Source organism: Lytechinus pictus, chromosome 10, assembly GCF_037042905.1.
Source record: "Lytechinus pictus isolate F3 Inbred chromosome 10, Lp3.0, whole genome shotgun sequence".
In the NCBI taxonomy this organism is placed as follows: domain Eukaryota; kingdom Metazoa; phylum Echinodermata; class Echinoidea; order Temnopleuroida; family Toxopneustidae; genus Lytechinus; species Lytechinus pictus.
This window is the reverse complement of record NC_087254.1, coordinates 23200009-23224361: the sequence shown is the minus strand read 5'-3', so window position 1 is coordinate 23224361 and position 24353 is coordinate 23200009. Positions and strand designations below refer to the sequence as shown.

The 24353-nt window shown below is 34.4% G+C and overlaps 1 protein-coding gene across 1 annotated transcript; it reads right to left on the bottom strand.

The window, feature by feature from the left end:
• Nucleotides 1–339: 339 nt before the first annotated feature.
• On the bottom strand, nt 340–19540 carry LOC129269317 (uncharacterized). The gene is made up of 11 exons (XM_064105607.1): nt 19358–19540; nt 16258–16426; nt 15840–15935; nt 14804–14864; nt 13957–14072; nt 12313–12388; nt 11027–11109; nt 8392–10125; nt 6365–6494; nt 5205–5278; nt 340–3907 (listed from the first exon to the last, which is right to left on the bottom strand). Exons 1-11 carry the CDS (start codon nt 19411–19413, stop codon nt 3689–3691), a joined length of 2814 nt encoding a protein of 937 aa, XP_063961677.1. The 5' UTR covers nt 19414–19540; the 3' UTR covers nt 340–3688.
• Between the last annotated feature and the right edge of the window lie 4813 nt (nt 19541–24353).

The following is a 24353-nucleotide window of genomic DNA, read 5'->3' as shown; positions in this document are numbered from 1 at the left end:
TACTAAGTAATAAAAGTACTTATATAATCAATACTTCCAATTCAATAAGAGCCCTGCATATAAGCTGGCATATTTTGACTTAAAATCCATAGGGCTGTATTCTGAAGTTCAGTTTAACTTGGACCATTGTTTAACTGCTAAAATCATGGGAAGCTTAACTATAAAGTTATTTTGCGGTCTTATATGGAAAAGACAAATTGTCTTATTCATCTTCTCCAATTAGTTGAGACTGATTTGAGTGTTAAATGAGCTGATAAAATGAACCTCTACTGTCACCAGACTGATGTCACAATTTGCTATCCATACAACTTCGGAACAGTTTAAATTAAAACGAGTTCAGAAAATGAGCCAGGATGTTTTAATTCTACTAAGTTACTAGTTCATGAATGATGTACATGTATATACATAGAAAGCACAAGAAAATGCAGGCTTTTCACAGCACACACAACCAACATTAGACTTATTTGATTAGGGTCTTAGAATGAGTTGAGTAATAAATTCTATTCTAATAGTTAATATGTTCACAATTTTTTTTTCAAATTCCATTGATGTATGATGTGGAAGAGGTTTATCGCGGTGAAGGATTGAGTAGAAGAAATAACCAGTTGTCTCACGATGTATCAAACATAGTTCGAAAGCGACGTTTCGTCTGCAAGCTGCTCGACTTCATCAGGCAATGAGCAAAGACACTGCTGCGCACGGATATATATAGGGGAAGGCGGGGTAAGTTGTGACACTTTCTGCATTTTGCATTTCAGAATTGATATGACTAGTAATATTGTAGAAATAAGTACCTTGCCTTTAAATTTGATTCTTGGGAAATATTTTTCACCTATATATAACTTTTTACCCCCACACTGAAAGTCGTTGTGACCTTTGAAAGAAATGATGTCAAATGGCTCAACTTGCCCCATCTGTGGGGTAAGTTGTGCCACCGTCTGGGGTAAGTTGAGCCACAAAAACTATGTACAAAATGTATGCGGGAGAACCAGGATGTCAATTTTTCATTTAAAGTCTTTTCACTTGCTAATTCTCTATAAATACTAACATCTTCTAAAAGTAAAAGAACTGTCATGTGAATTTGCTCCTTTCTGCCTGCATATCAATGGCTTTTTATGTTTTTTAAATTTTTTATTATATATTACCATAAGAATTACCATGGCTCAACTTGCCCCATGTTGGTTGGCTTAAATTAGCCCCGTCCAAACTTTTTGCGATATTTTCACATCCACACATTTCTTATGCATCCATCATGTAAAAGACTATGACAAGAGTGAGAATCCATACCTGGACTAACAATATTATTCTTATTTCTATAATATATTTAAAGACGTGTGTGGGTAAAAAGCACTTATCTATTTCACACCCTTTTTCACTTTTTTGGCTGAAATTTGTATTTTTCCCTCTAAAAAGGTACTTTTTGTTTCAAAATTGAAAACAATGTGGTGGGGTTAAGGGTTATGCAATGGGTCATCAATAAATAACACCACCACAATGTCTGACTCATTCATTATTAGCCTAGGGGTGGTGGCTCAACTTGCCCCTATGCTCAACTTACCCCGCCTTCCCCTACTGTATATAGCGCCGGCGCTATATATATATATATATATATATATATATACATTTGATACATCGTGAGACAACTGCTTATTTATTCTACTCAATTCATTGATGTAGATTCAAATTCAGGATTGCTTGGGAGGAATTTGAATGTTTTGTTAGCGTGTATATCATCATACTGGAATATCATCCATCTGAAAGTACATGTAACATAAATAACAAAGATGCCAAGGCCTGTATTCTGAAGTACAATTTAACTTCAAGCATGGTCTATGTCTGGGCTAAAATCATGAGGAGCCCAAGAATTAAAAGAATTGTTAAAACTGCATGCTTCTTGTATTTACTGAGATCCTTTCAATGTTTAATGTGGAAGAAAATAATTGTATTTACAATTTTAAGACGATTTGTAACAAAACCAAATGTGATGACGAATAATTTGGTGATTGAGATTTTGATTACACATAGCAATCCACAGTTCAACCACACTGGAGTTTAGAATATGGCCCCAAAATTCAAATGTTCTACCTGATTTAGAAGTTGATAATGTTTAAGGTAAACATAAATTAATCAATCATATAGATTTGACAAGAAAATCTTAAAATATATAAAAATTTTCACTTAAAAAAATTGATATAATTTTTAAATAAATAGAGTGATACCCGTTTAGCTGGGGTTAAACTTGCACTTCTTGATATACAACCACCTGCTTTGGTGACCTGTCATTCATTGTGATTCTTTGGCAATTAATGCATGACTTAACCACATTTTTGTCTAAGATGAAGTGAAACCTCTCATTAAATTAGTTTTGCATTGAATTCATTGCACTGGCATGACAAAATTGGAGAGCTAGCTAACAAATGAACCCCATTTCGCCTCATCGATAACAATGAAAAACAAAAAGGGGGAAGACAACACAAAATCCTGCTCTGTCCAAGATAATCTAGTATTTTACTATAGCAATTACAATAGTTCAAGCATATAGCACAAATGACCTAGCATACAGATTGGTATTAAACCTGTCAAATTTGCAACTATAAAGTATTGATCAGTATCAATCAAATTCAGTATATCAGGAAGTGCAAATTCCCCTTATAAAGCACTAAGTGGGGGTTTCAAGTTTGGTGCTGTTGCTGGCTTTGTTGTTGAAAGCAGAGTTAGAATCAACTTCCCAAGCTCCAATACGTATTTTGCATTTACAAATGATTCAAATCACATTATTGATAGAGCTCAACACAGAGCGAGCTTCATCCAAGGACCAACTTCATTTAAAGGTTTATGCTATACTGATGTAATAATCGGCCCAATACCAAAACCAAAATGCTAACAGCAAACTTAAAGGCCCAAATTCACAAAGGTGGTTTTGAAAACCCACGGTTGAATCCACGGTTCATGCAGATTTCCTGTATAAATTACGCTTAATTTAGCACGTATCGGGCGCATGTATAAAAAATGTCAAATTCTGATGCGCTCTTTTGTCAGTGCGCCAAATTGATGCCTGTTACCATGGTTAGATACGCTATTTTATTAATGAGTCCTCTGTTTTTATTGAATGAGTCCACTCTTCAAACGGTGGACTCATTAATAAAATAGCATATCTAACCATGGTAACAGCCATCAATTTGGCACTCTGTGACAAAAGCGCACATTAGCATTGGACATTTTTTATACATGCGTCCAATATGCACTAAATTAAGCGTAATTTATACAGGAAATCTGCATAAACCATGGATTCAACCGTGGGTTTTTAAAACCACCTTTGTGAATTCGGGCCACAATCACTCAATGGGCTGGTATTCTGATAGTAAACCTGGATTGAATTAGACCACACTTATATGGAGTGACAGTTTTCAACTTGTTCACCAAATGACCAATTGAAAATTATGCTTATCCTGCTGCAAATAGTTGTCAAAATTAATCAAGTCATGGAATGGGAAGAATATAAAAATACAAAAATATGAATTTTAATTGATTAATTGATACATTACGATACAACTGGCACGAAAATGGAAGAAATAGTAAGAAGCCCAGCATTCCATAGAAGTGTGGTATAAAATTCTTGTTTAGACCAGGGTTAAACCTAGGTTTAATTATCAAAATACCTCCCAATGTATATCCTCCTCTTGGAACATTACCCTACAAGAGGTAGCAAAGACATCAAGAGCATTACAAATAGAACCCCAAGAAGTAAAGTCACAAGGAATGTTCCAATCGATGAAGACTTCTTCCGATGGCCACGTTCCAGGAAGTACTGGACCATGTCGGTGAGATCTCGTTCTACTGGCTCGTAACCAAGCTGTTTCCTGGCCTTCTCAATGCTGAAATGATGAGTGACTGCAACCTGGAACAGCTGGAAAATTCAAAGAACATTGAGAAATCAGGTTAAGAGTGAAAAAAATCACTTATGTAAATTTTGCCATTATGGTAAACTTTTAGACATACTGACTTTTTATTTCAATTTAAATCTTTATTTCAGATTTCAACAATCCGTCTGCAGACTGATGAAAGATCCCAAATCATAATACCTCCAGAAAATATTTGTAGTGGTTAATGGAATAAAAACATACTTATTTTTATATAATAACAACATTAATATGGTACAGGTACTAAGAATTATAATCTCTATGCACTTTACAAATAAATAGTTTATTCACACAAGATTGAGTGGTCAAAATGAGCAATCATTTTAGAAGAAATTCTTTAATACAAATTCTTACATGAACTAAACATTTGCATATATATATACAGTTGAGGCCGAAAGTTTACATACACCCATGGAATTCAGTGAAAATGTTTGTTTGCCAAACATCCTAAAATTTACTATATCTTCAGAAATATAAATACTACCATGACGAATTTGGTGTCAAATGAAAGAGCATATTAAGCTCTTTCACATGATTGGGATGCCACTGGGATTAAAGCAAATTTCAGGTGGAATTTTTTTTAAAGAAAAAAAGTAATATTCATGTCAAATGTATGCTATTATTTGTTATTATATTTTCAAACATCATTTCATAGAAATATATAATTGTCAAATCTATGATTTATATTACTTTTTCTATCATGATATGTCACCACTGAACAAAAAGTGTAATCTGAAATGTTTGTGTTGAGAAATAACTAGCACAAATATGAAAAGTTTTTATTATGTTTTTATTTTTAAATTGTCTAAAATATGAAGATTTTTTGGGAAAAATTACACCAAAATATTTTTCAGCTACTGATGACAAAGCAATGTGATGAAGGTGCATGACATACTCATTTGTTTGATATCAAATTTGTCATGATAGCACAAATATTTTATAAGATACAGTAAATTTTATGATGTTTGGCAAGTGTCAACTTTTTAAAAAATTTCCTGGGTGTATGTAAACTTCTGGCCTCAACTGTATATACAATATAAAATCCTAGAGATGAGCACACATGGGCATAATAGAATAAACTGTGTCTACCTCGAGCATGCCATGCTTATTTTGCTTACTACTGAGCAATTAACTACTATTGATACATACTAGTAATCATTGTTACAGAAAACAAACTGGTGATTATTTTGTTTGATTTTATTTCTACAGCCATGACAGCTGAAAGGAAAATTCCAAAAATTTTAAAATGGAATATCAAGAAAAATACAAGGATGTTTGTCTCACCTCTGTTCTCGTCATCAATGGCTGAAAATCGATGACTGGCTTTAAGATTGTGTGTAACCATTCAGTCAAAAAAGCTAGGGAGAGATGGGGAATGGTTGTGATTATACATGATTGATGTTTGTTCGGCTTACATTAACTACCAAATGATAACTTGATGGATTCTCTACTGCATGTCATCAGAATTAATGCCTCCACCACTGCCAGACTAAGAACATATTACACACCTAACTTCTAAAATTTAAAATAATGACCTCGGTGACATATGACGTTGTGACCAAAGACATGATCAGATCCTTCCTCACTCATGCATGAACAATTCAATTTTGAAATCAATTGCTAAAATAGTTCTTCAAATATCACATGAACAAGATAATTCAATGTATACATGTATGATGAGTTCTGTAAGCTTTGACTTTTGGCCTCCTGTATTCCAAGTTTGAAGTTGAAGATGAGCCGTACAAATACAAATTATATAAGAGTATGAATTGCAAGTAAGCAGAACAAATAAAGGTTGTAACATTAGATAAATTCAGTTAAGGTTTATTAAAAACCACTGTCTCTTCACGTGACAGTGGATGAATTGGTCAAGTATACAAAGTACAAACAAAAATAGACTCAATACATATTTCAAACATTAATAAACAGTACCATTTGCAAATACATAGATAAGATATAAACAATGACTTGTACATCAAATGACTCATACAAAATAATGATTTGGTATTTATAAATGGTAACAATGCACAGTGCATTTGTGTGTGCATATGACTCAGTGTGTGTAGAATCAACAAGCCAGACAATGTACACAACTATATTTTCATAACAAATAATATCATAAGTAATATAACATTTGTATAGCGCACATATACACCTTTTAAGATGCTCACGGCGTCTCCTGTATAACCCCGGCTAAGCTGGTCTACCTATTCCAGTGCTCACAGATTTTTGAGGAATTACTTCCTGCCGGCACCCATTTACTTCACCTGGGTTGAGTGCAGCACAATGTGGGTAAATTTCTTGCTGAAGGAAAACATGCCATGCCTGGGAATCGAACCCACGTCCCTCATATTGAAAGACGAGTGCCATAACCAACAGACCACCACGCCCCCACATTATCATTGTATGTTATTACTGAACACGTCATGCAGACTCATACTCACCAATGATATACATGAACCACACTGGTACAACAAGAGATGGATAATGATAACCTAGACCCGTTATAAGCGGACGGAGGAACTCAAATTGGTTTACTGGAGCCTTGTCAGCAATGAAGTATACCTGACCGGCCTGAAAAGCGAAAAAAAAAAACACCTTAAATCATTCATTACAGTAAATTCTTTTTCATTTCATTCTCTTTCATTTCTTTTTCTTTATTTGATACCATGCAACACCTTACAGCCGCACTCAGTAATGAATTATCTAATATTTGATCTATGATTAGATTTTTGTTGACCTCCTGAAAATGATTTTTTTTTAAACCAGTTGATTTCATTATGCAGTGTTCCTTCTATTCATGCAATATTTGATTTAATGCGATTTATAATTTCACTCACACTCAGAACTCACTATGAGATCCGTCATAATGAAAATCTTTTGGTAATTTAATCTATTATGTATTGAATGTTTTTTTTTTAAATCTATCTACTGTTTGCATAATATCTTTGCACATTCTTATATTTTGTTAACATGTATATTTCAGCCACTGGCTGCCAATCATGTACTGTTAATAAATCATTACTTTACTATTCTATTCTATTCTATTCTGTTCTGTTCTGTAACAGGAACTTCATCCCGATGTCAAGTAGAGTCTAGTAACATAAAGCTTAGCAATTGATCATGAGGCTTATTTCTATGTTTGATTCCAAGGCCTATTGTCTATGTTCGATTGTAAAAGTCATACCCATGACCAATCCAAATTTTTTTTTAAGAGTGTATACTTATTAATATCAGGTTTCCTCATTATAAATAACTATAAATTATCAATCTTTGCAATATGAAATGTACAATTCATTTTTATCTGTACATAATCCAACCTTATATCCAAAATATATAATATAGTTGCAATAAAAGATTGAATTGAACAAAAAAATTAAAATCGCTAAAGTTAAATGTTACAGGGCCTAGATTATGTTAAAATCAAGGAAAAATACAAAATTATTGCTATCTTACTTTGAAAATTGAATGATTTTTTTTCAAAGAAAGAAAAAAGGCAAATCTGTATGTTGAATATACATAATAAGGAAAAGTAATTGAAACAAAATTATTTGAACAGACAATATGTATCGTCAGACGCACAACAGAAGCAAACCAGTGTTGGTTATGGCAATCATGAGAAAGTAGCAGAGGGAAAGGTCAAGTGCCCATATGTGAAGATTAACCAACTTACTGCTATATGTTCTTTATGACTTGAAAGATTTTCACCTGCTAGTATATGACCATTGACAAGATTATCTACATGGACCCAGGGAACATCAATTTGTATAAAGATTAACCAACTTACTGCTATATGTTCTTTGTGCCTTGATAGCCCTTTAGCTGCTAGTATATGACCATAGACAAGACTATCTACATGGACCCAGGGAACATCAATTTGTGTAAAGATTAACCAACTTACTGCTATATGTTCTTTGTGCCTTGATAGCCCTTCAGCTGCTAGTATATGACCATTGACAAGACTATCTACATGGACCCAGGGAACATCGATGTGTGTAAAGATTAACCAACTTACTGCTAAATGTTCTTTGTGCCTTGAAAGCCCTTCAGCTGCTAGTATATGACCATTGACAAGACTATCTACATGGACCCAGGGAACATCAATTTGTGTAAAGATTAACCAACTTACTGCTATATGTTCTTTGTGCCTTGATAACCCTTCAGCTGCTAGTATATGACCATTGACAAGACTATCTACATGGACCCAGGGAACATCAATTTGTGTAAAGATTAACCAACTTACTGCTATATGTTCTTTGTGCCTTGATAGCCCTTCAGCTGCTAGTATATGACCATTGACAAGACTATCTACATGGACCCAGGGAACATGAATTTGTGTAAAGATTAACCAACTTACTGCTAAATGTTCTTTGTGCCTTGAAAGCCCTTCAGCTGCTAGTATATGACCATTGACAAGACTATCTACATGGACCCAGGGAACATCAATTTGTGTAAAGATTAACCAACTTACTGCTATATGTTCTTTGTGCCTTGAAAGCCCTTCAGCTGCTAGTATATGAACATTGACAAGACTATCTACATGGACCCAGGGAACATCAATTTGTGTAAAGATTAACCAACTTACTGCTATATGTTCTTTGTGCCTTGATAGCCCTTCAGCTGCTAGTATATGACCATTGACAAGATTATCTACATGGACCCAGGGAACATCGATATGGGTAAAGATTAACCAACTTACTGCTATATGTTCTTTGTGCCTTGATAGCCCTTCAGCTGCTAGTATATGACCATTGACAAGATTATCTACATGGACCCAGGGAACATCAATTTGTGTAAAGATTAACCAACTTACTGCTATATGTTCTTTGTGCCTTGATAACCCTTCAGCTGCTAGTATATGACCATTGACAAGACTATCTACATGGACCCAGGGAACATCAATTTGTGTAAAGATTAACCAACTTACTGCTATATGTTCTTTGTGCCTTGATAACCCTTCAGCTGCTAGTATATGACCATTGACAAGACTATCTACATGGACCCAGGGAACATCAATTTGTGTAAAGATTAACCAACTTACTGCTATATGTTCTTTGTGCCTTGATAACCCTTCAGCTGCTAGTATATGACCATTGACAAGACTATCTACATGGACCCAGGGAACATCAATTTGTGTAAAGATTAACCAACTTACTGCTATATGTTCTTTGTGCCTTGATAACCCTTCAGCTGCTAGTATATGACCATTGACAAGACTATCTACATGGACCCAGGGAACATCAATTTGTGTAAAGATTAACCAACTTACTGCTATATGTTCTTTGTGCCTTGATAGCCCTTCAGCTGCTAGTATATCACCATTGACAAGACTATCTACATGGACCCAGTGAACATCAATGTGTGTAAAGATTAACCAACTTACTGCTATATGTTCTTTGTGCCTTGATAGCCCTTCAGCTGCTAGTATATCACCATTGACAAGACTATCTACATGGACCCAGTGAACATCAATGTGTGTAAAGATTAACCAACTTACTGCTATATGTTCTTTGTGCCTTGATAGCCCTTCAGCTGCTAGTATATGACCATTGACAAGACTATCTACATGGACCCAGTGAACATCAATTTGTGTAAAGATTAACCAACTTACTGCTATATGTTCTTTGTGCCTTGATAGCCCTTCAGCTGCTAGTATATGACCATTGACAAGATTATCTACATGGACCCAGTGAACATCAATGTGTGTAAAGATTAACCAACTTACTGCTATATGTTCTTTGTGCCTTGATAGCCCTTCAGCTGCTAGTATATGACCATTGACAAGACTATCTACATGGACCCAGGGAACATCAATTTGTGTAAAGATTAACCAACTTACTGCTATATGTTCTTTGTGCCTTGATAGCCCTTCAGCTGCTAGTATATGACCATTGACAAGATTATCTACATGGACCCAGGGAACATCAATTTGTGTAAAGATTAACCAACTTACTGCTATATGTTCTTTGTGCCTTGATAGCCCTTCAGCTGCTAGTATATGACCATTGACAAGACTATCTACATTGACCCAGGGAACATCAATTTGTGTAAAGATTAACCAACTTACTGCTATATGTTCTTTGTGCCTTGATAACCCTTCAGCTGCTAGTATATGACCATTGACAAGATTATCTATGTGAACCCAGGGAACCTTGATGTGGGAACCACCTATCTTCATACATAATAGACCTTGCTCCATATTTTTCTGCAAAACAATAAAATGAATAAAAGAATTAAACATGAAAAGGGAAATAACTATCGCTTATCATTGATCAGCTAATTCTGTATTAAAGGGGAAGTTCACTCTGAAGAATAGTTTGTTGTGAAAGTAGTAGAAAAAAAAAACATTAGTGAAGATTTGAGGGAAATCCATTAAAGATTAAGAGAGTTATTAGAACTTTAAGCTCTGGATTTGTGAAGCTGCCCAATATGTTATGTAACATAAAATGCATGAATTTAATTTTTTAATGGTTCCTGATGACTTATTTTGGTTTTCTCTTCATGATCGCGTGTGAAATGATTTGTCCATTGATACAAAAAAGGCACAGTAAAAACCGTTTTCAATTTTTTGAGAAAATTACATTTCATTGATTTTTTACCATTCAGTATGTAGGAATAATGGATATAGAATCATCCCCGGTCTCCAGTCACAAATCACATAATTAAAATTCTAATAACTTTTTAATTATTTGATGGATTTTTCTAAAACCTTCAGCAATATTTTTTATTATTTTTTTCTTCTATTTTTACTATAAACTTTTTGTCAGGTGAATTTCCCCTTTAAGTGGTTGTAAAACACTGAGAATTGTTCTTCACTTTTGTTACAATTATCATCATCATCATCACCACCACCATCATCATCATCATCACCACCATCATCATCATCATCACCAACATCATCATCATCACCACCATCATCATCACCACCATTATCATATCATCATCCTCATCCCCATCCTCATCATAATCATCAGCAGCAGCAGCAAGAAGTTGTACCAGATCTAGACCTAAGACAATATTGTGATAACCTTAATTCTAAAGCATTTTTCCTGAAGTAATACTTGCTGTAAATAAATTGGTTTAGTATTAACGGAGTGAATACTTACCACTATCCTTGGGAAATGTCTCTGTTCCCCGGCACCATAGATGGCTACAGGTCGTATAACACAAACATTCAGAAGACTCCCATCTGAGATAGAAGATAAAAATATCAACCAGTATTTGTAGAGCATATCGATCACTCCCCCCCCCCAAAAAAAAAAAAAAAAACAAGAAAACAATGTAACTTCTACACCCTTTAAAGCAGATGCAAACGAGCAGCCTTTGATAACACCACCTCGATTCCTCAACTACTCAAATCAGGCCAGGTTACTAACCCATAATGCAACATTCTAAGCAGTGTAGTCTTATAATACAGGCCCACTTGAATGATAACATGTCAGTTCACTACTCAATACTTCATATCACAGTAATTATGTTTACCAAGTAGCAAAACAAGTATGTTCCTCTCAAAAACATTTTAGTTTCTCTGTACAAGTAAAATTATCGGCCTCTTAATTTTTCTGTATTATTAAGTTATCTCAAAAAGTGTATTGTAAGACAATGAGAGACCACACACAGTTTTGGTCTATTTGTTCCCCCTTTAACATATAAAATACAATTGAAAGTCTACATCATACATGTAAAGTATGGCAAACCATGTACAAAAAGTCATAATTCATTTCAAATCTCTTTATGATCCAGCCCCGTGACAAAAATATTGCAGGAACACTCTCTTGATCATGCCTCACAATATACCATTCACAGCTACCCTATTTTGGTACCAGTAATAAACTGTGATACAATTAAACAAAAAGGTCTACAGTATGATAATAGCACAGAAAATGTCATAAAAATCAGATGTAAATTAAAAGAATTGTGGCATATTCTATTTCCCCCTATTTTCTCAAAGTTCTTATCTTGAGGTTATGCTGCAGTCACATTTCCTCTACGCCATCCGTATGGCGAGTCAAAATGTTTTATTCATTTTTAGTCAAACTACCTATATGTAGCTGGTACAAAATATGTAATAACGACTGATTTTGACTCGCTGTACGGCTGCCATAGGGAAAATGTGACTGCGCCATTTAACTATGAAAATTAATTTATTTCTGGTGGTGGGTCATCATTCGTTTATCCAAACAACACAGGGGTAATATGAAGATTCCCACAACATACGATTGATATGCAAATTAAAAAACCACATGGATTCAGTAGGAAATTCTTTTTTTTTTTACATGTAGGGTAATCTTTTTACAATTACTTGTAAATTGTAGTCAATGCAATCAATCGTAAAAAAAAAGTTCTATGATGATTGCTAAGCTTTGTAATACGGGCCCCCGATTATTCTTACCCTTTGTTTGCCTTCCGTTTGATTTCATTGCTAGCTGTTCTGCCATTGATTTTGATCTTGAGTAATCATCTTTGTGCTAAAAAAAAATAAAGAAGAGAAGAATATATTGAAAGATTTGAGCATCATAGAGACACTGAGCATGCAATCATCACTAGAGTCTTAGGAGCAGTGAATGAGAACGGCGTCGCAGTCGTCCTTTCGTTCGAGTCAACGCCGTCTGCCCTTGTTTACTACATATATTTTAGATTTAACTCGACTTGTACATGTACGTCCACGTGAAACAGCGTGATAACCAGCGGGTCATGACACACTGCCCGACCTGGAAGATCTGGCGTACCATCGCCTGGCGACCCGGTCGGGGGATGCGAAGGTGCAACTTGTGCACACTCGCCCTTTCACTTGCTTTGATTCCTTTTTATGCGATTTAGGATATATATCGATATATATTATGGAGATCACAAAGTAATTTTGAATATGATAAACATAATGCATCGTACAACTTGCATTAATTTTGTGAAAAGTCACTTAAAATCTGTGTTTTAAAAGGGAAAGGTTGATCTTCATGCTGAGCTTGAGCGGTTAAAATGACGTCACTCACGTGCACGTCGACTATGATTTAAGAGAACCGCAGAATGTATGTGGCGAGAATCTCAATTCTGATAGTCGACGTGTGTGAGGATCTGAGGCATACTGCAGGCCAAAAAATGATGTCATCTCGTACCAGTCGTCTATGTCGAAGTACGTTTCTAAAAGTGCTTAATATCATTATTTGTATACATCATCTCATCTCATTGTCATCACCACCATCTGAATCATTCCTATTTATTCTAATCACTCTCATCATACCATAACTGTATGCATCATTACCGCTTGCACTGTAATAATTCCTGTCATTGCTATGTTTACTGTATAATCATTCTCATAATTAACATTATCACAAACATCACCATCATAATAATTATCACACCAACATTACCAATCATCAATATCATCATCACATCATCATCATCACCATCATCATAATCCTAATCATCATCATCATCACAATAATCATCATCACCATCATCATAATCCTAATCATCATCATCATCACAATAATCATCATCACCATCATCATAATCCTAATCATCATCATCATCACAATAATCATCATCATCATCACAATCATCATCATAACCATTATCATTAATATCATCAATATCATCAACATCATCATCACCATCATTGCCACCATCATCACAGTTACAACACAACCATCACAAATGATCAATACAAGCATTTCTCTCATGAATAAATATATCTGTTCCTCATTTCTAAAAAAAATCATGCCCAACTTGCACAGAAAAGTTACAGAATCAAAACACAATTTCATAAATGACATCAAAAATGACTCTCTAAAAAAATTTTTTTTGGGGGAAACCTTCTCTAGAATGGAAATGATGAAACAAGCTCGAAAGGTAATCTCATTTACATGTATGGCAATAAATTAGCTTTTATTCCAATTACATGATACTTACGCATTGCAAATGGAACCAGATTGAGTAGATGTTTATTCTTTTCCTTATGATTTATTGTATATGATTTTTGAGGTTCGGTATCAAAACAAAACAAATTATGTGAGATTGAAAAAAAATGTATACTCACTGCGGACAATGGTAGTAAAGGCAACGTCTCGTCTCCATTCTCTATATCTTGCCCAGCAAAGACCACGTTGTGTGTACTTGTGTATACCAATCTAGTCACATTCTCCTTGATACAAGCTGTTATGTATAATCATCATAATCATGGAAAATGAAAGAATATAGACATGAAGTAGATGTATATTCCACATAATGGCTAGCCTTATATTTCCAAAAGTTTATTTGTCAGTTGAATGTATGGTTATCCAATGTTTTTCTGAAGACAGCTAATCTCAAAGGAATCATTTCTTTAGTCAGCATTTGTTATGTTAGTTTGTATATATACAGTACATGTATAACAAAGAATGTGTGCAAAATGTACATCTACAAACCATGTAGGCCTACTTTATAATTAATGATAATTAGAGGAAACCCAAATTAAGCTATATCTATTGAATGTTTAATGTTCTTCTTTGCGGTCCTCAGGCATTATAAGATAATGAAATAATTTACGTAAATGTGGAATACTAAATTTTTAGACCATGAAAACAGAATTCTCCAGTACATATCTTTTGAAGCAAGAAAGAAAGTGAACAAAATGTGAAGCATGCAGCGATAAAATATTGAAATCAAATTAATATCTTTTCTACATTTTGTTCTGTATCAGAACTACATACAAAATTGAACTTAATTTTTACAGCATTTTCATTGAGTCCTTTTAAAAAATATTTCAATATAAAAGCTACAAAATATAGACCTTTCTTAATCTGTTTGTAACAAGTACATGACAGACAATAAAATGGATTTCCCATCTAAAACTTGTCTGTTCTTTGCAGAGGAAAAGAAAGTATATAAATATTGGAAAGAATTACCTTCTATGATGTTTTCAGTTCCACCAACATTGATGCTTTCAATAAACTCTGAGGATTTCAGCTAAGAGAAGAACGAAAGCAATCAAGCATAGGGCGAAGGGGAAGAAGAAGAAGAAGGATATGGAGGAGAAGAAAAATAAAGATTAAATTTATTTCTTATCCAGTTATCTCATCTGTATAAATGCTCTTACTGTATGAAGCTGTTTGTGAGTTCTGGCAGGTACATGTTTTTTTTTCTAATCAGATCATTCAGTTTTATTCCCATGATTAGGCACCAGCTAAAGTAGAGATTCCATCTTTGCAGATTCAAATTCTTTTTACTCTCAAGTCTGAAAGCAAAATTCCTGCTTTCAAAATTTGATTTGAATTGATGCTATTACTTGTACACAAGAACATGTCATCCGTTATACATAAATTCATGTATAACTGATACATATGTATAAAGGACCTTTCAAAGGGACATCATGTAACAGAGCTTTCATTAAAGGTCAAGTCCACCCCAGAAAAATATTGATTGGAATAAATAGAGAAAAATCAAACTAGCATAAAGCTGAAAATTTTATCAAAATCGGATGTAAAATAAGAAAGTTATGACATTTTGAAGTTTTGCTATTTTTCACAAAAAAGTGATATGCACAACTCAATGACATGCAAATGAGAGAGTCGATGATGTTCCTCACTCACTATTTCTTTTGTTTTTTATTGTTTGAATTATACAATCTTTCATTTTTTACAGAACTGATAATAAGGATCAACTTGACTGAAACGAGGAGAAAACTATAATATTTCATATAATAAAATACAAAAGAAATAGTGAGTGGATGATGTCATCACTCTCCTCATTTGCATACTGACCAGGATGTGCATATGACTGTTTTGTGAAATTAAGTGAAACTTTAAAATGTCATAACTTTCTTATTTTACATCCGAATTTGATGAAATTTTCAGTGTTATGCTTGTTTGATTTTTCTCTTTTTATTCAAATCAACTTTTTGTTGGGGTGGACTTGTCCTTTAAATATTGATCATACACTTACCATTTCCCTGCCAGACATTCCATATGAAGCGATGTGAAACACACAGTCCACACCTTCACATAACTTCTCCAGTACTTCTCGATCCCTAATGTCACCCTGGATAGAAAAAATAGCATTATGCAAATAATATTTACTGTACATATTGTACCCTCTCTCTCCCTCTCAGTGTCCGTCTGTCTCTCACTCTTATCTCTTTCGATTTTCCGATCTGCCTTTCTCTCTCTACTATCCTTTTCTTACACTCCCTTAAATAGTATTTAGCTTTACTTTTATCTTCATTTTCCATTACTTTCACCCTCCCTTGATACCTCCTTCCCAAGCCCTCTCTTCTCTTTCTGCCTTTCTACCTATCGCTCTCTCGCTGTTTCTTTACCTCCCCCCTTCTCCCCCCTTTTCTCTATCCCCTTTCTCACCATACCTGAACAACCTTGATATCCGGGTCATAGTCCTCTAGTGGCTTGGCCTTGTCAAAGAGCGTGACTTTTGCCCCCAGGAGGTGCAGTGCCCGTCCAAGGTGAATACCAACGAACCCTGATCCACCTGTAACCAGAACACGACGACCCCGGAATGTTTGCACTTTCAAATTCCTGAAAGAAGACCAATCAATAATTACAGCTGCAGGGTTAATTGGTTTGACATTCTTTCATACTCCTACCAATCCCAGCTGTCCCATCTCAATATCAGGCTATTAATATCATGTACAAAAAGCATTGTGTCCCCCTGGTGTCCTGTGCATGCATACTCTTTAAAAAAAAATCCCAATAAACTGCGACAAATCATGTATTGATAAATTGAGATTGTCGTTGATGGGGACAGTTTTTTATTCACTTCCCCCCTGAGGGACATAGACAGCAATTACTGGGACTGACAGTGCTAAAAATAGATACAGTGACCTCAATTCCCCCTTGTTCACTGTCTATTTTTATAACTTGAAGTTTTCCAATAATCTTGTTACCAAAACTGATATGTTTTCATTGACTAGCGCACTTGACTCGTGTTGGTACTATAGACAGGGGAATGCATTTCCATAGATTATTTGTGTGGAGAAATCTTTGAAAAATTGGAAAGTCCTTGTAAACTGGGATGATCCCAATTTTCTGACCAGTAGATCTATGTTGTTTTTTTGTTTTTTTTCATAGAAAACAATTTGGTCCAAATTTTTAAACACAAATTGATGGGTCAGATTTACAAGATGGTAAAGTATAGAAGTTCATCCTAAAGATAATTCAATTTTTCATAAAAGCAGAGAAATTATACAAAATATTGAAGGTTTAATGATAATCCATCTTCTAAGAGAGTTGTTGATTTTTCAAGATTGTTTTCCCCATATGTCATGTATTGTAATATAATAAATTCCAAATATTGAATTTTTGAAATAATTTAATTGAAATAATTTAATTATTAATAAAAGAGAAATTGTACAAAATATTGAAGGTTTGATGATAATCCATTGTCAAAGAGAGCTGTTGATTTTTCAAGATTTTTTTCCCAATATGTCATGTATTCTAATATAATAAATTTCAAATATTGAATTTCTTTAATGGAATATGATTATGATGATGAATACCACTAAATATTTTTTCTTATAAAAGGTGATAAGCCTACTGAACATGGTCATGGAAATTAGAATGTGTAACATTAAAATGAAGACACAACTGACACATGCACATCCACGGCACAATTAAAAAATCAAATCAATTTCAAATTCTTGAGAAAATTTCACTTGGGAATTTCATGACTGCTCACCTTAGACCTGAAGCTTCGGTCTCTGTTATATTGGTTGTTACGCTGAAGTCCCTTGGCTCCACTCACCAATTACAGAGACCGAAGAACTCTAACTTGATCGGTACAGGGACTCAATGGCCATATGTTTATGTATTAAGTTCGGATAAACCAGGACGTGAAAGTTGCATGACAGCCTATTGAGCCAAAGTAAGTCACTGTTTTTCCCCCTTTTAAGTTTATTTTTTCCCGTTTTGGTGCATTTCAGGCCAAAACGGAATAATAATCTTTATTTTGGCCCAGTTCTTTTTATATATCTTTATGAAATAAAGACAAAAATTTATGAGCCCCATCCAGGGGATTTTGCCTTGTTTACCCCCTAATGGGCGGCTGCACGATAGCGAGCTGTCTGTGTACGAGGAGAAATTAAAAAAATAAAAATGTATAAAAAAAACTCCTCAAAACAGACAGCTGCCAGGTGTCATGTCAGCTGTCTATGCTCACCTGTGATGTAAAAAAAATCAAAACTTTAAATTCCTTGATTCTATTTCATCAAACCTTGGTTTCTGTCTTCTCACTATTTTTTTCTGCTTCAAAAATCAATGTTCAGCCTTCAATTTTCAAAGTAAAAAAAACAAACAAAACTAAAAGATATCATCCGGGCGCGGGCCGGGCATGCCGGGGATATCATCACATCAGATGATCAGGGCAGGCCCAGGGTAAATTTCCTTCCCTTGCCAAGCCGGCCTTACAGCGACTGCCCTCAATATAGCTGATCTTTGAACATAATGACGATATCATAACATCGTACATTTGATGAGTGCTCCCCATATCAATCACAGTTATTTTATAAATTTTAACAGCTAGTATGGTGAGACCACCACATATCGACCACCTCTTTTGAAACCGACCACCTTGCGCGCATTAAAATTATTGCGTATTACAAACGATACGCGCGGGAGAGTAGGCGCAGTGTCCATAGGAACGGTAAGAATCGATTTTACAAGAGAAAAAGAAGGGGGAAAAGGTAAAAATTTTGTAGAATTTATCAAAATTGTACTGAGTAGACCCGAACCCCGCCGAAAACAGTTGTCCATACCAAGAAATACGATAGGAAACGGCTTTAGAACAAATATCCGTCGTCAATCGTCGAATCATGTGCCGGAGTTCGCAATGGAAGTAGTGAGACGATCATTTAGCATGCTGACATCATAGAACTGATTTGAAAGAGTAAAAATATTTCGCCACCGCGACAAGAATCGGCCGTAAACTTAGTGTATCGCGGGTGGTCGGTTTCAAAAGAAGGGTGCAAATGAGCAAATTCGTTGTTCGCCGATAATGGCGATATATACGCAAATTGAATCAGAGTCGCCGATCGAAACATGGGAATCTGATCTGCTCGATTTTCTGCACAAATGAGACAAAAACTAGGTAAAACTGATGAATATTTTCGCAGATACGGCATTATCGTGGTTTATCATTATCATGTCACCAGTCCATTCACTGCCGTTTATTTCGTCAGCGGTGGTGACATCTTTCCACTCCCATTGACATGATTGACTTTGTACACAACGAGCGCACACACACCGACGCACACGAGAAGAGAGGTGACAAATTTCACGATAAGGCCGCAGATACGATGCTTAGAACATTAGGTGGTCGATAAGGGGTAGTTCCATAAATACAGTGCAGTGAACACCCCAACACTCCAGTCTCCAACACAAATTTGTATGCGAGGGACTAAGCCTGGACCTAGGCCCAGGTATTGCATTATGTAATGACGGATTTAAACTCACCTAATCACATCTCCTGCTCGTTTTTTATGAAGAAAATTTGCGGACATTGCCATCATTGATTGTATTTTAATATGCAAAATAACTTATTTCGGCCTTATTATGAAAACGGAGACATGATATTGCTATTGAAACAGAAATTTACACGACTTGAGTCTTGAGATGCGCGACGAACAGATGCTCAATCAAGTGGTAGTGGTTTGACGACACAAAAATAAAAAGGAAATCTGTGTCAACGTCGATCCCCTCTCGAGACAGAGTCAGCTAGACTGAAGGGATCTTCGGTATATACAGTTGAGGCCAGAAGTTTACATACACCCAGGAAATTCAAAGAAAATTTGACACTTGCCAAACATCATAAAATTTACTGTATCTTATAAAATATTTGTGCTATCATGCGGGCTATCATGATGAATTTGATATCAAACAAATGAGGATGTCATGCCCCTTCATCACATTGCTTTGTCATCAAGAGCTGAAAAATATTTTTCCCCAAAAAATCTTCATATTTTAGACAAATTAAAAATAAAAACTTGACAAACACATTTCATATTTGTGTTAGTTACTTCTCAACACAAACATTTCAGATTACACTATTTTGTTCAGTGGTGGCATGTCATGATAGAAAATGTAATGAATCATATAGATTTGACATTTATATATTTCTATGAAATGATGTTTGAAAATATAATAACAATAGAATACATTTGGCACGAATATTACATTTTAACTTCAAACAAAATTCCATCTGAAATATACTCTATTCCCAATGACTTCCAATCATTTGATACCAAATTCATCATGGTAGTATTTATATTTACAGTAAATTTTACAATGTTTGGCAAGTAAACAAATTCATCTGGATTCCATGGGTGTATGTAAACTTTTGGCCTCAACTGTATATATATATATATATATATATATATGACACACTTTTAAAGATCCATTAAATATTTTTTTGTTATTGCGCAGAAAGGGGCAGAAACCAAGTGGGGGGACTGACGGAAAGACGGATGGACAGGGGCAACGCGCCCCCTCCGGACTTCATCTGAGGGGGCATCAAATCTTGTCAGGCGAGACAACGAAAATTACAATGGGGGGATAAGGCCCCTTAACCTCATGGTATTCTGTGCCCCCCCCCCCTGCTATGTGCAGTTTATCCATCACTCTTTATGACACTAGATCTTCAAGGTTGTGTTTCAAGACAGGAAAGCAATATACATGTACCTCCTTTTCTCTCTTTAATCATTACTTGTAAACAATCTCATTGGGTAGCCTACATCACTATAATCAATTTAAAAATAAATCATTACAAGTCTTATTTTTAATATTGGTACATCTCACAGAAAACACACATTCACCTCCTCAAACCCCTAACGTATGTCCACAAAATACACAACACCAGACATTGAATGATGGTGAAACAATTTATTTATATTTAATCATCAGACAATAGAAACACTTAATACATTTCAATGTTAGTACTCGAATATATAATTAATTCCTAATCACTTTCTAAAAACATCATTCTTTCACCAATACATGCTTGAATGGTATGAAAAGTACAATATACTGTAAATGTAATGATAATAGGATGGAATGAATGTACTGCATCATGTAGTCCAAAAGTTTGAGTATATTCCTTCAAGTAATCTTCTGGTAAGAATAATGAAGATTAAAGATTCAAATTTATTGATCATGCGTAAAATAATATCAAATTCAGCAGTAATGGCTGTATTTCCCAAAATCAATCTGCAAATCATTGAGTATCATTGTAATACATGTATGCACAATGTATCATAACATTATTTTTCTTATATTATTCTTTACTGTAATATCTGTACATGCCCTTTTATATATGGCAATAAGTTAATATGTCCTAAATCCTTTAGCTTGAGGAGAAAAACCAGTAATTGTGCTGCAAATAATGAGCAAATTGCTCAATTGCTTTGGTCTAAAATATGGACTGGTCCACCCAAAACTTAAAGGTTTCTGCAGAAACCTCTTAGTCATTGAATAATTTGTTATTTTTCTATACGTGTTTACTTTTTTAACTCTATATTGTAATCCAATTATTCTTTGTTTATCATGTATGTATTATTATGAATTGTAAATGAAATGAAAATAACAGTGGAAAAAATCAATTCACATCAAATCAAGTAGAGTACTTTATAATCATCTAAAATCCATGAGATATTTTCTTGGGTATCACTTTAAATCAAATCAAATCAAAGATCACTTCACAACTGTCTATTAATCTTATTCCCTGTCTACAATCATTGATTCGTGATTACCAGAAGTTCAATTTACAAAAAAATATATAGAATATACAGTGCTTGATTGGATATGCAGGTGAATCAAGATCATACACACAACAATGAATAAAAAAATCCCAGTAGAGAGCAGTTTGTGTCTTGCCGAACAAACCTGCATGAGGGAAGATTGGAAGTGCAATGTTGTGCATCTTTATAACAAAGAAGGAATAGAGTAAAATTGTATTTTTTGTGAAACCTGCAGTATTTTTGTTTAAAAAAAGTACAAAAAATGACAGAAAGGGATAATTTTGCATCTCTGAATTTATGGAACTTTATTCATATGTATCCCCAGTGGGTGCATATTATACTAACTTTCAACATTATCATTGAAAATAACACTTTATCTAGCAATGTTAGATACAGTGACCGTGATGGTAAAAAAAAGTCAACAGCTTTAAATACAGAATATCTCAAAATAAAATTTTTCTTTTTTTCTTTTTAATACTTTAGTGCAATGACATAAAGACTGTTTGTATCAAAATCACAATACAATAAAAACACATAACAATTACAAATGCACAAACAAATATACCTTGTTTTCCATAAAAAGGATGAAATACTTTTTTCAATATAAATGATACTCGACTATGTGTATATAAATAAAAATGAATATATTTGTAAATATATGTATATGACAAAAATATTTATACAGTGTCTATAATATCATTCCATTCTTAGTTATCAAACAGATAGACTCTTAAAAAAGTGTAAAGTGCCTCAGATCAACAGATACATTTCCTTGTTGTTGCTAAGTTTATTAGAATTCACTATGTTCATCAAACAATTGCTGTTGACTTCCAAGAGGTGGAATTCCAACTCATATCTTCTGTCATAATAAAAAGAACACATTCATAATGCACTTTACCGTCTAAAATTCACCTGGATAATAATCAATTCATTGACATTATACAGTAACAAATGCAGCTAGTAAAATAAGAATGATCATGAATGTGAAAAAAAATAACAAATTGATGTCAGACAGTTCCAGGCAAAGAAGAAGATACACCAGACAAGGGGTAAAAGCCTTCACAAATTGCAAAAGAACCACCCTAAATTGCTAGTGGGTAAAATGCAAAGATTGCAAGGCATACTTTGGCACACACTGAAGTAGAGAAATTGTTCCCTGTTTATAAAAATAGTAATTTGCTCCTAGTAACAGTACAATGTCATAAATATAATTTGGATACTATATACAAAAAGATTTTTTTTTTTTTATAAATTACCGAAATTGTTGGAAAACAAAAACATCAACTCTTGAAATTGCGGTAGTGAAAATACTCATAAAAGTGTAATTTCCTCTTAAATTTAAAATCAACCTTCATAAATTGCTGAAACATTGAAGGAAAGAAAATGATAAAGACTATGATTAAATACAAAATTGTTAAAGAGTGTCACTAAATGATCTATTGTCTAATGTCTACACAAGGACTAAACAAGTGGAATGCCTCTGGCGGTCTCACCTGCATCACACGATTCAATATAGCAGCAGTGCTGAGTTTGACAACTACTATAAAATAATTATTCACAAAAAACACCATTCATATAATGATACAATACTATGTTCATTGATATTTGACCTTGTGACCTAAAACTTGTCAGTGATAGTTGATTACCCCTATATCCACATTTTATACACTATATCTATATACTTTGAAAGTTATGACAGCAATCTAATAATTACCTCTAAAATGGCCAAAGTTCAATGACCTTAAATTACCTTTGTTTTTCATCATGTGACCTGAAACTGGCATGAGATGTTCCATGATACTTGATGACTCTTATGTCCAAGTTTTATGAACTAGACCAATATACTTACAGAGTTATGATGGTAATTCAACAAATACCCCCAACATGGCCAAAGTCCATTGACCTTTGACCTTGGTCATGTGACCTGAAACCCGCACAAGATGTTCAGTGATATTTGGTTACTCTTATGTCCACGTTTTATGAACTAGACCAATACACTTACATAGATATGATGGTAATTCAACAAATACCCCCAACATGGCCAAAGTTCATTGACCTTAAATGACCTTTGACCTTGGTCATGTGACCTGAAAATTACACAGGATGTTCAGTGATACTTGATTACTATTATGTCCAAGTTTCATGAATCAGATCCATAAACTTTCAAAGTTATGATGGTAATTCAACAGATACCCCCAATTTGGCCAAAGTTCATTGACCTTTGACCTTGGTCATGTGACGTGAAACTCAAGCAGGATGTTCAGTAATACTTGATTAACCTTATGTCCCAGTTTCATGAACTAGGTCTATATATTTTCGAAGTTATGACATTTCAAAAACTTAACCTTAGGTTAAGATTTTGATGTTGATTCCCCCAATTCGGCCAAAGTTCATTGACCCTAAATGACCTTTGACCTTGGTCATGTGAGTGACGTGAAACTCAAGCAGTATGTTCAGTAATACTTGATTAACCTTATGTCCAAGTTTCATGAACTAGGTCCATATACTTTCTAAGTTATGCGGTCATTTCAAAAACTTAACCTTCGGTTAAGATTTGGTGTTGACGCCGCCACCGCCGTCGGAAAAGGGGCGCCTATAGTCTCACTCTGCTTCGCAGGTGAGACAAAAATGATGAAATTTGTAATAGTATGAAATGCATAATGATGTTTACTGATAAATTGAAATAATGATAACATGTCAAAAAAAAATAATTCAAA

Coding starts and splice junctions, on each gene's coding strand:
- LOC129269317 (XM_064105607.1), bottom strand. CDS start 19,413: ATGATGGCAATGTCCGCAAATTTTCTTCATAAAAAACGAGCAGGAGAT. Junction 6,495..8,391: donor GGCACAAAGAACATATAGCA/GTAAGTTGGTTA, acceptor TTCGCTTTTCAG/GCCGGTCAGGTATACTTCAT. Junction 5,279..6,364: donor GTGGTTCATGTATATCATTG/GTGAGTATGAGT, acceptor ATCTCTCCCTAG/CTTTTTTGACTGAATGGTTA.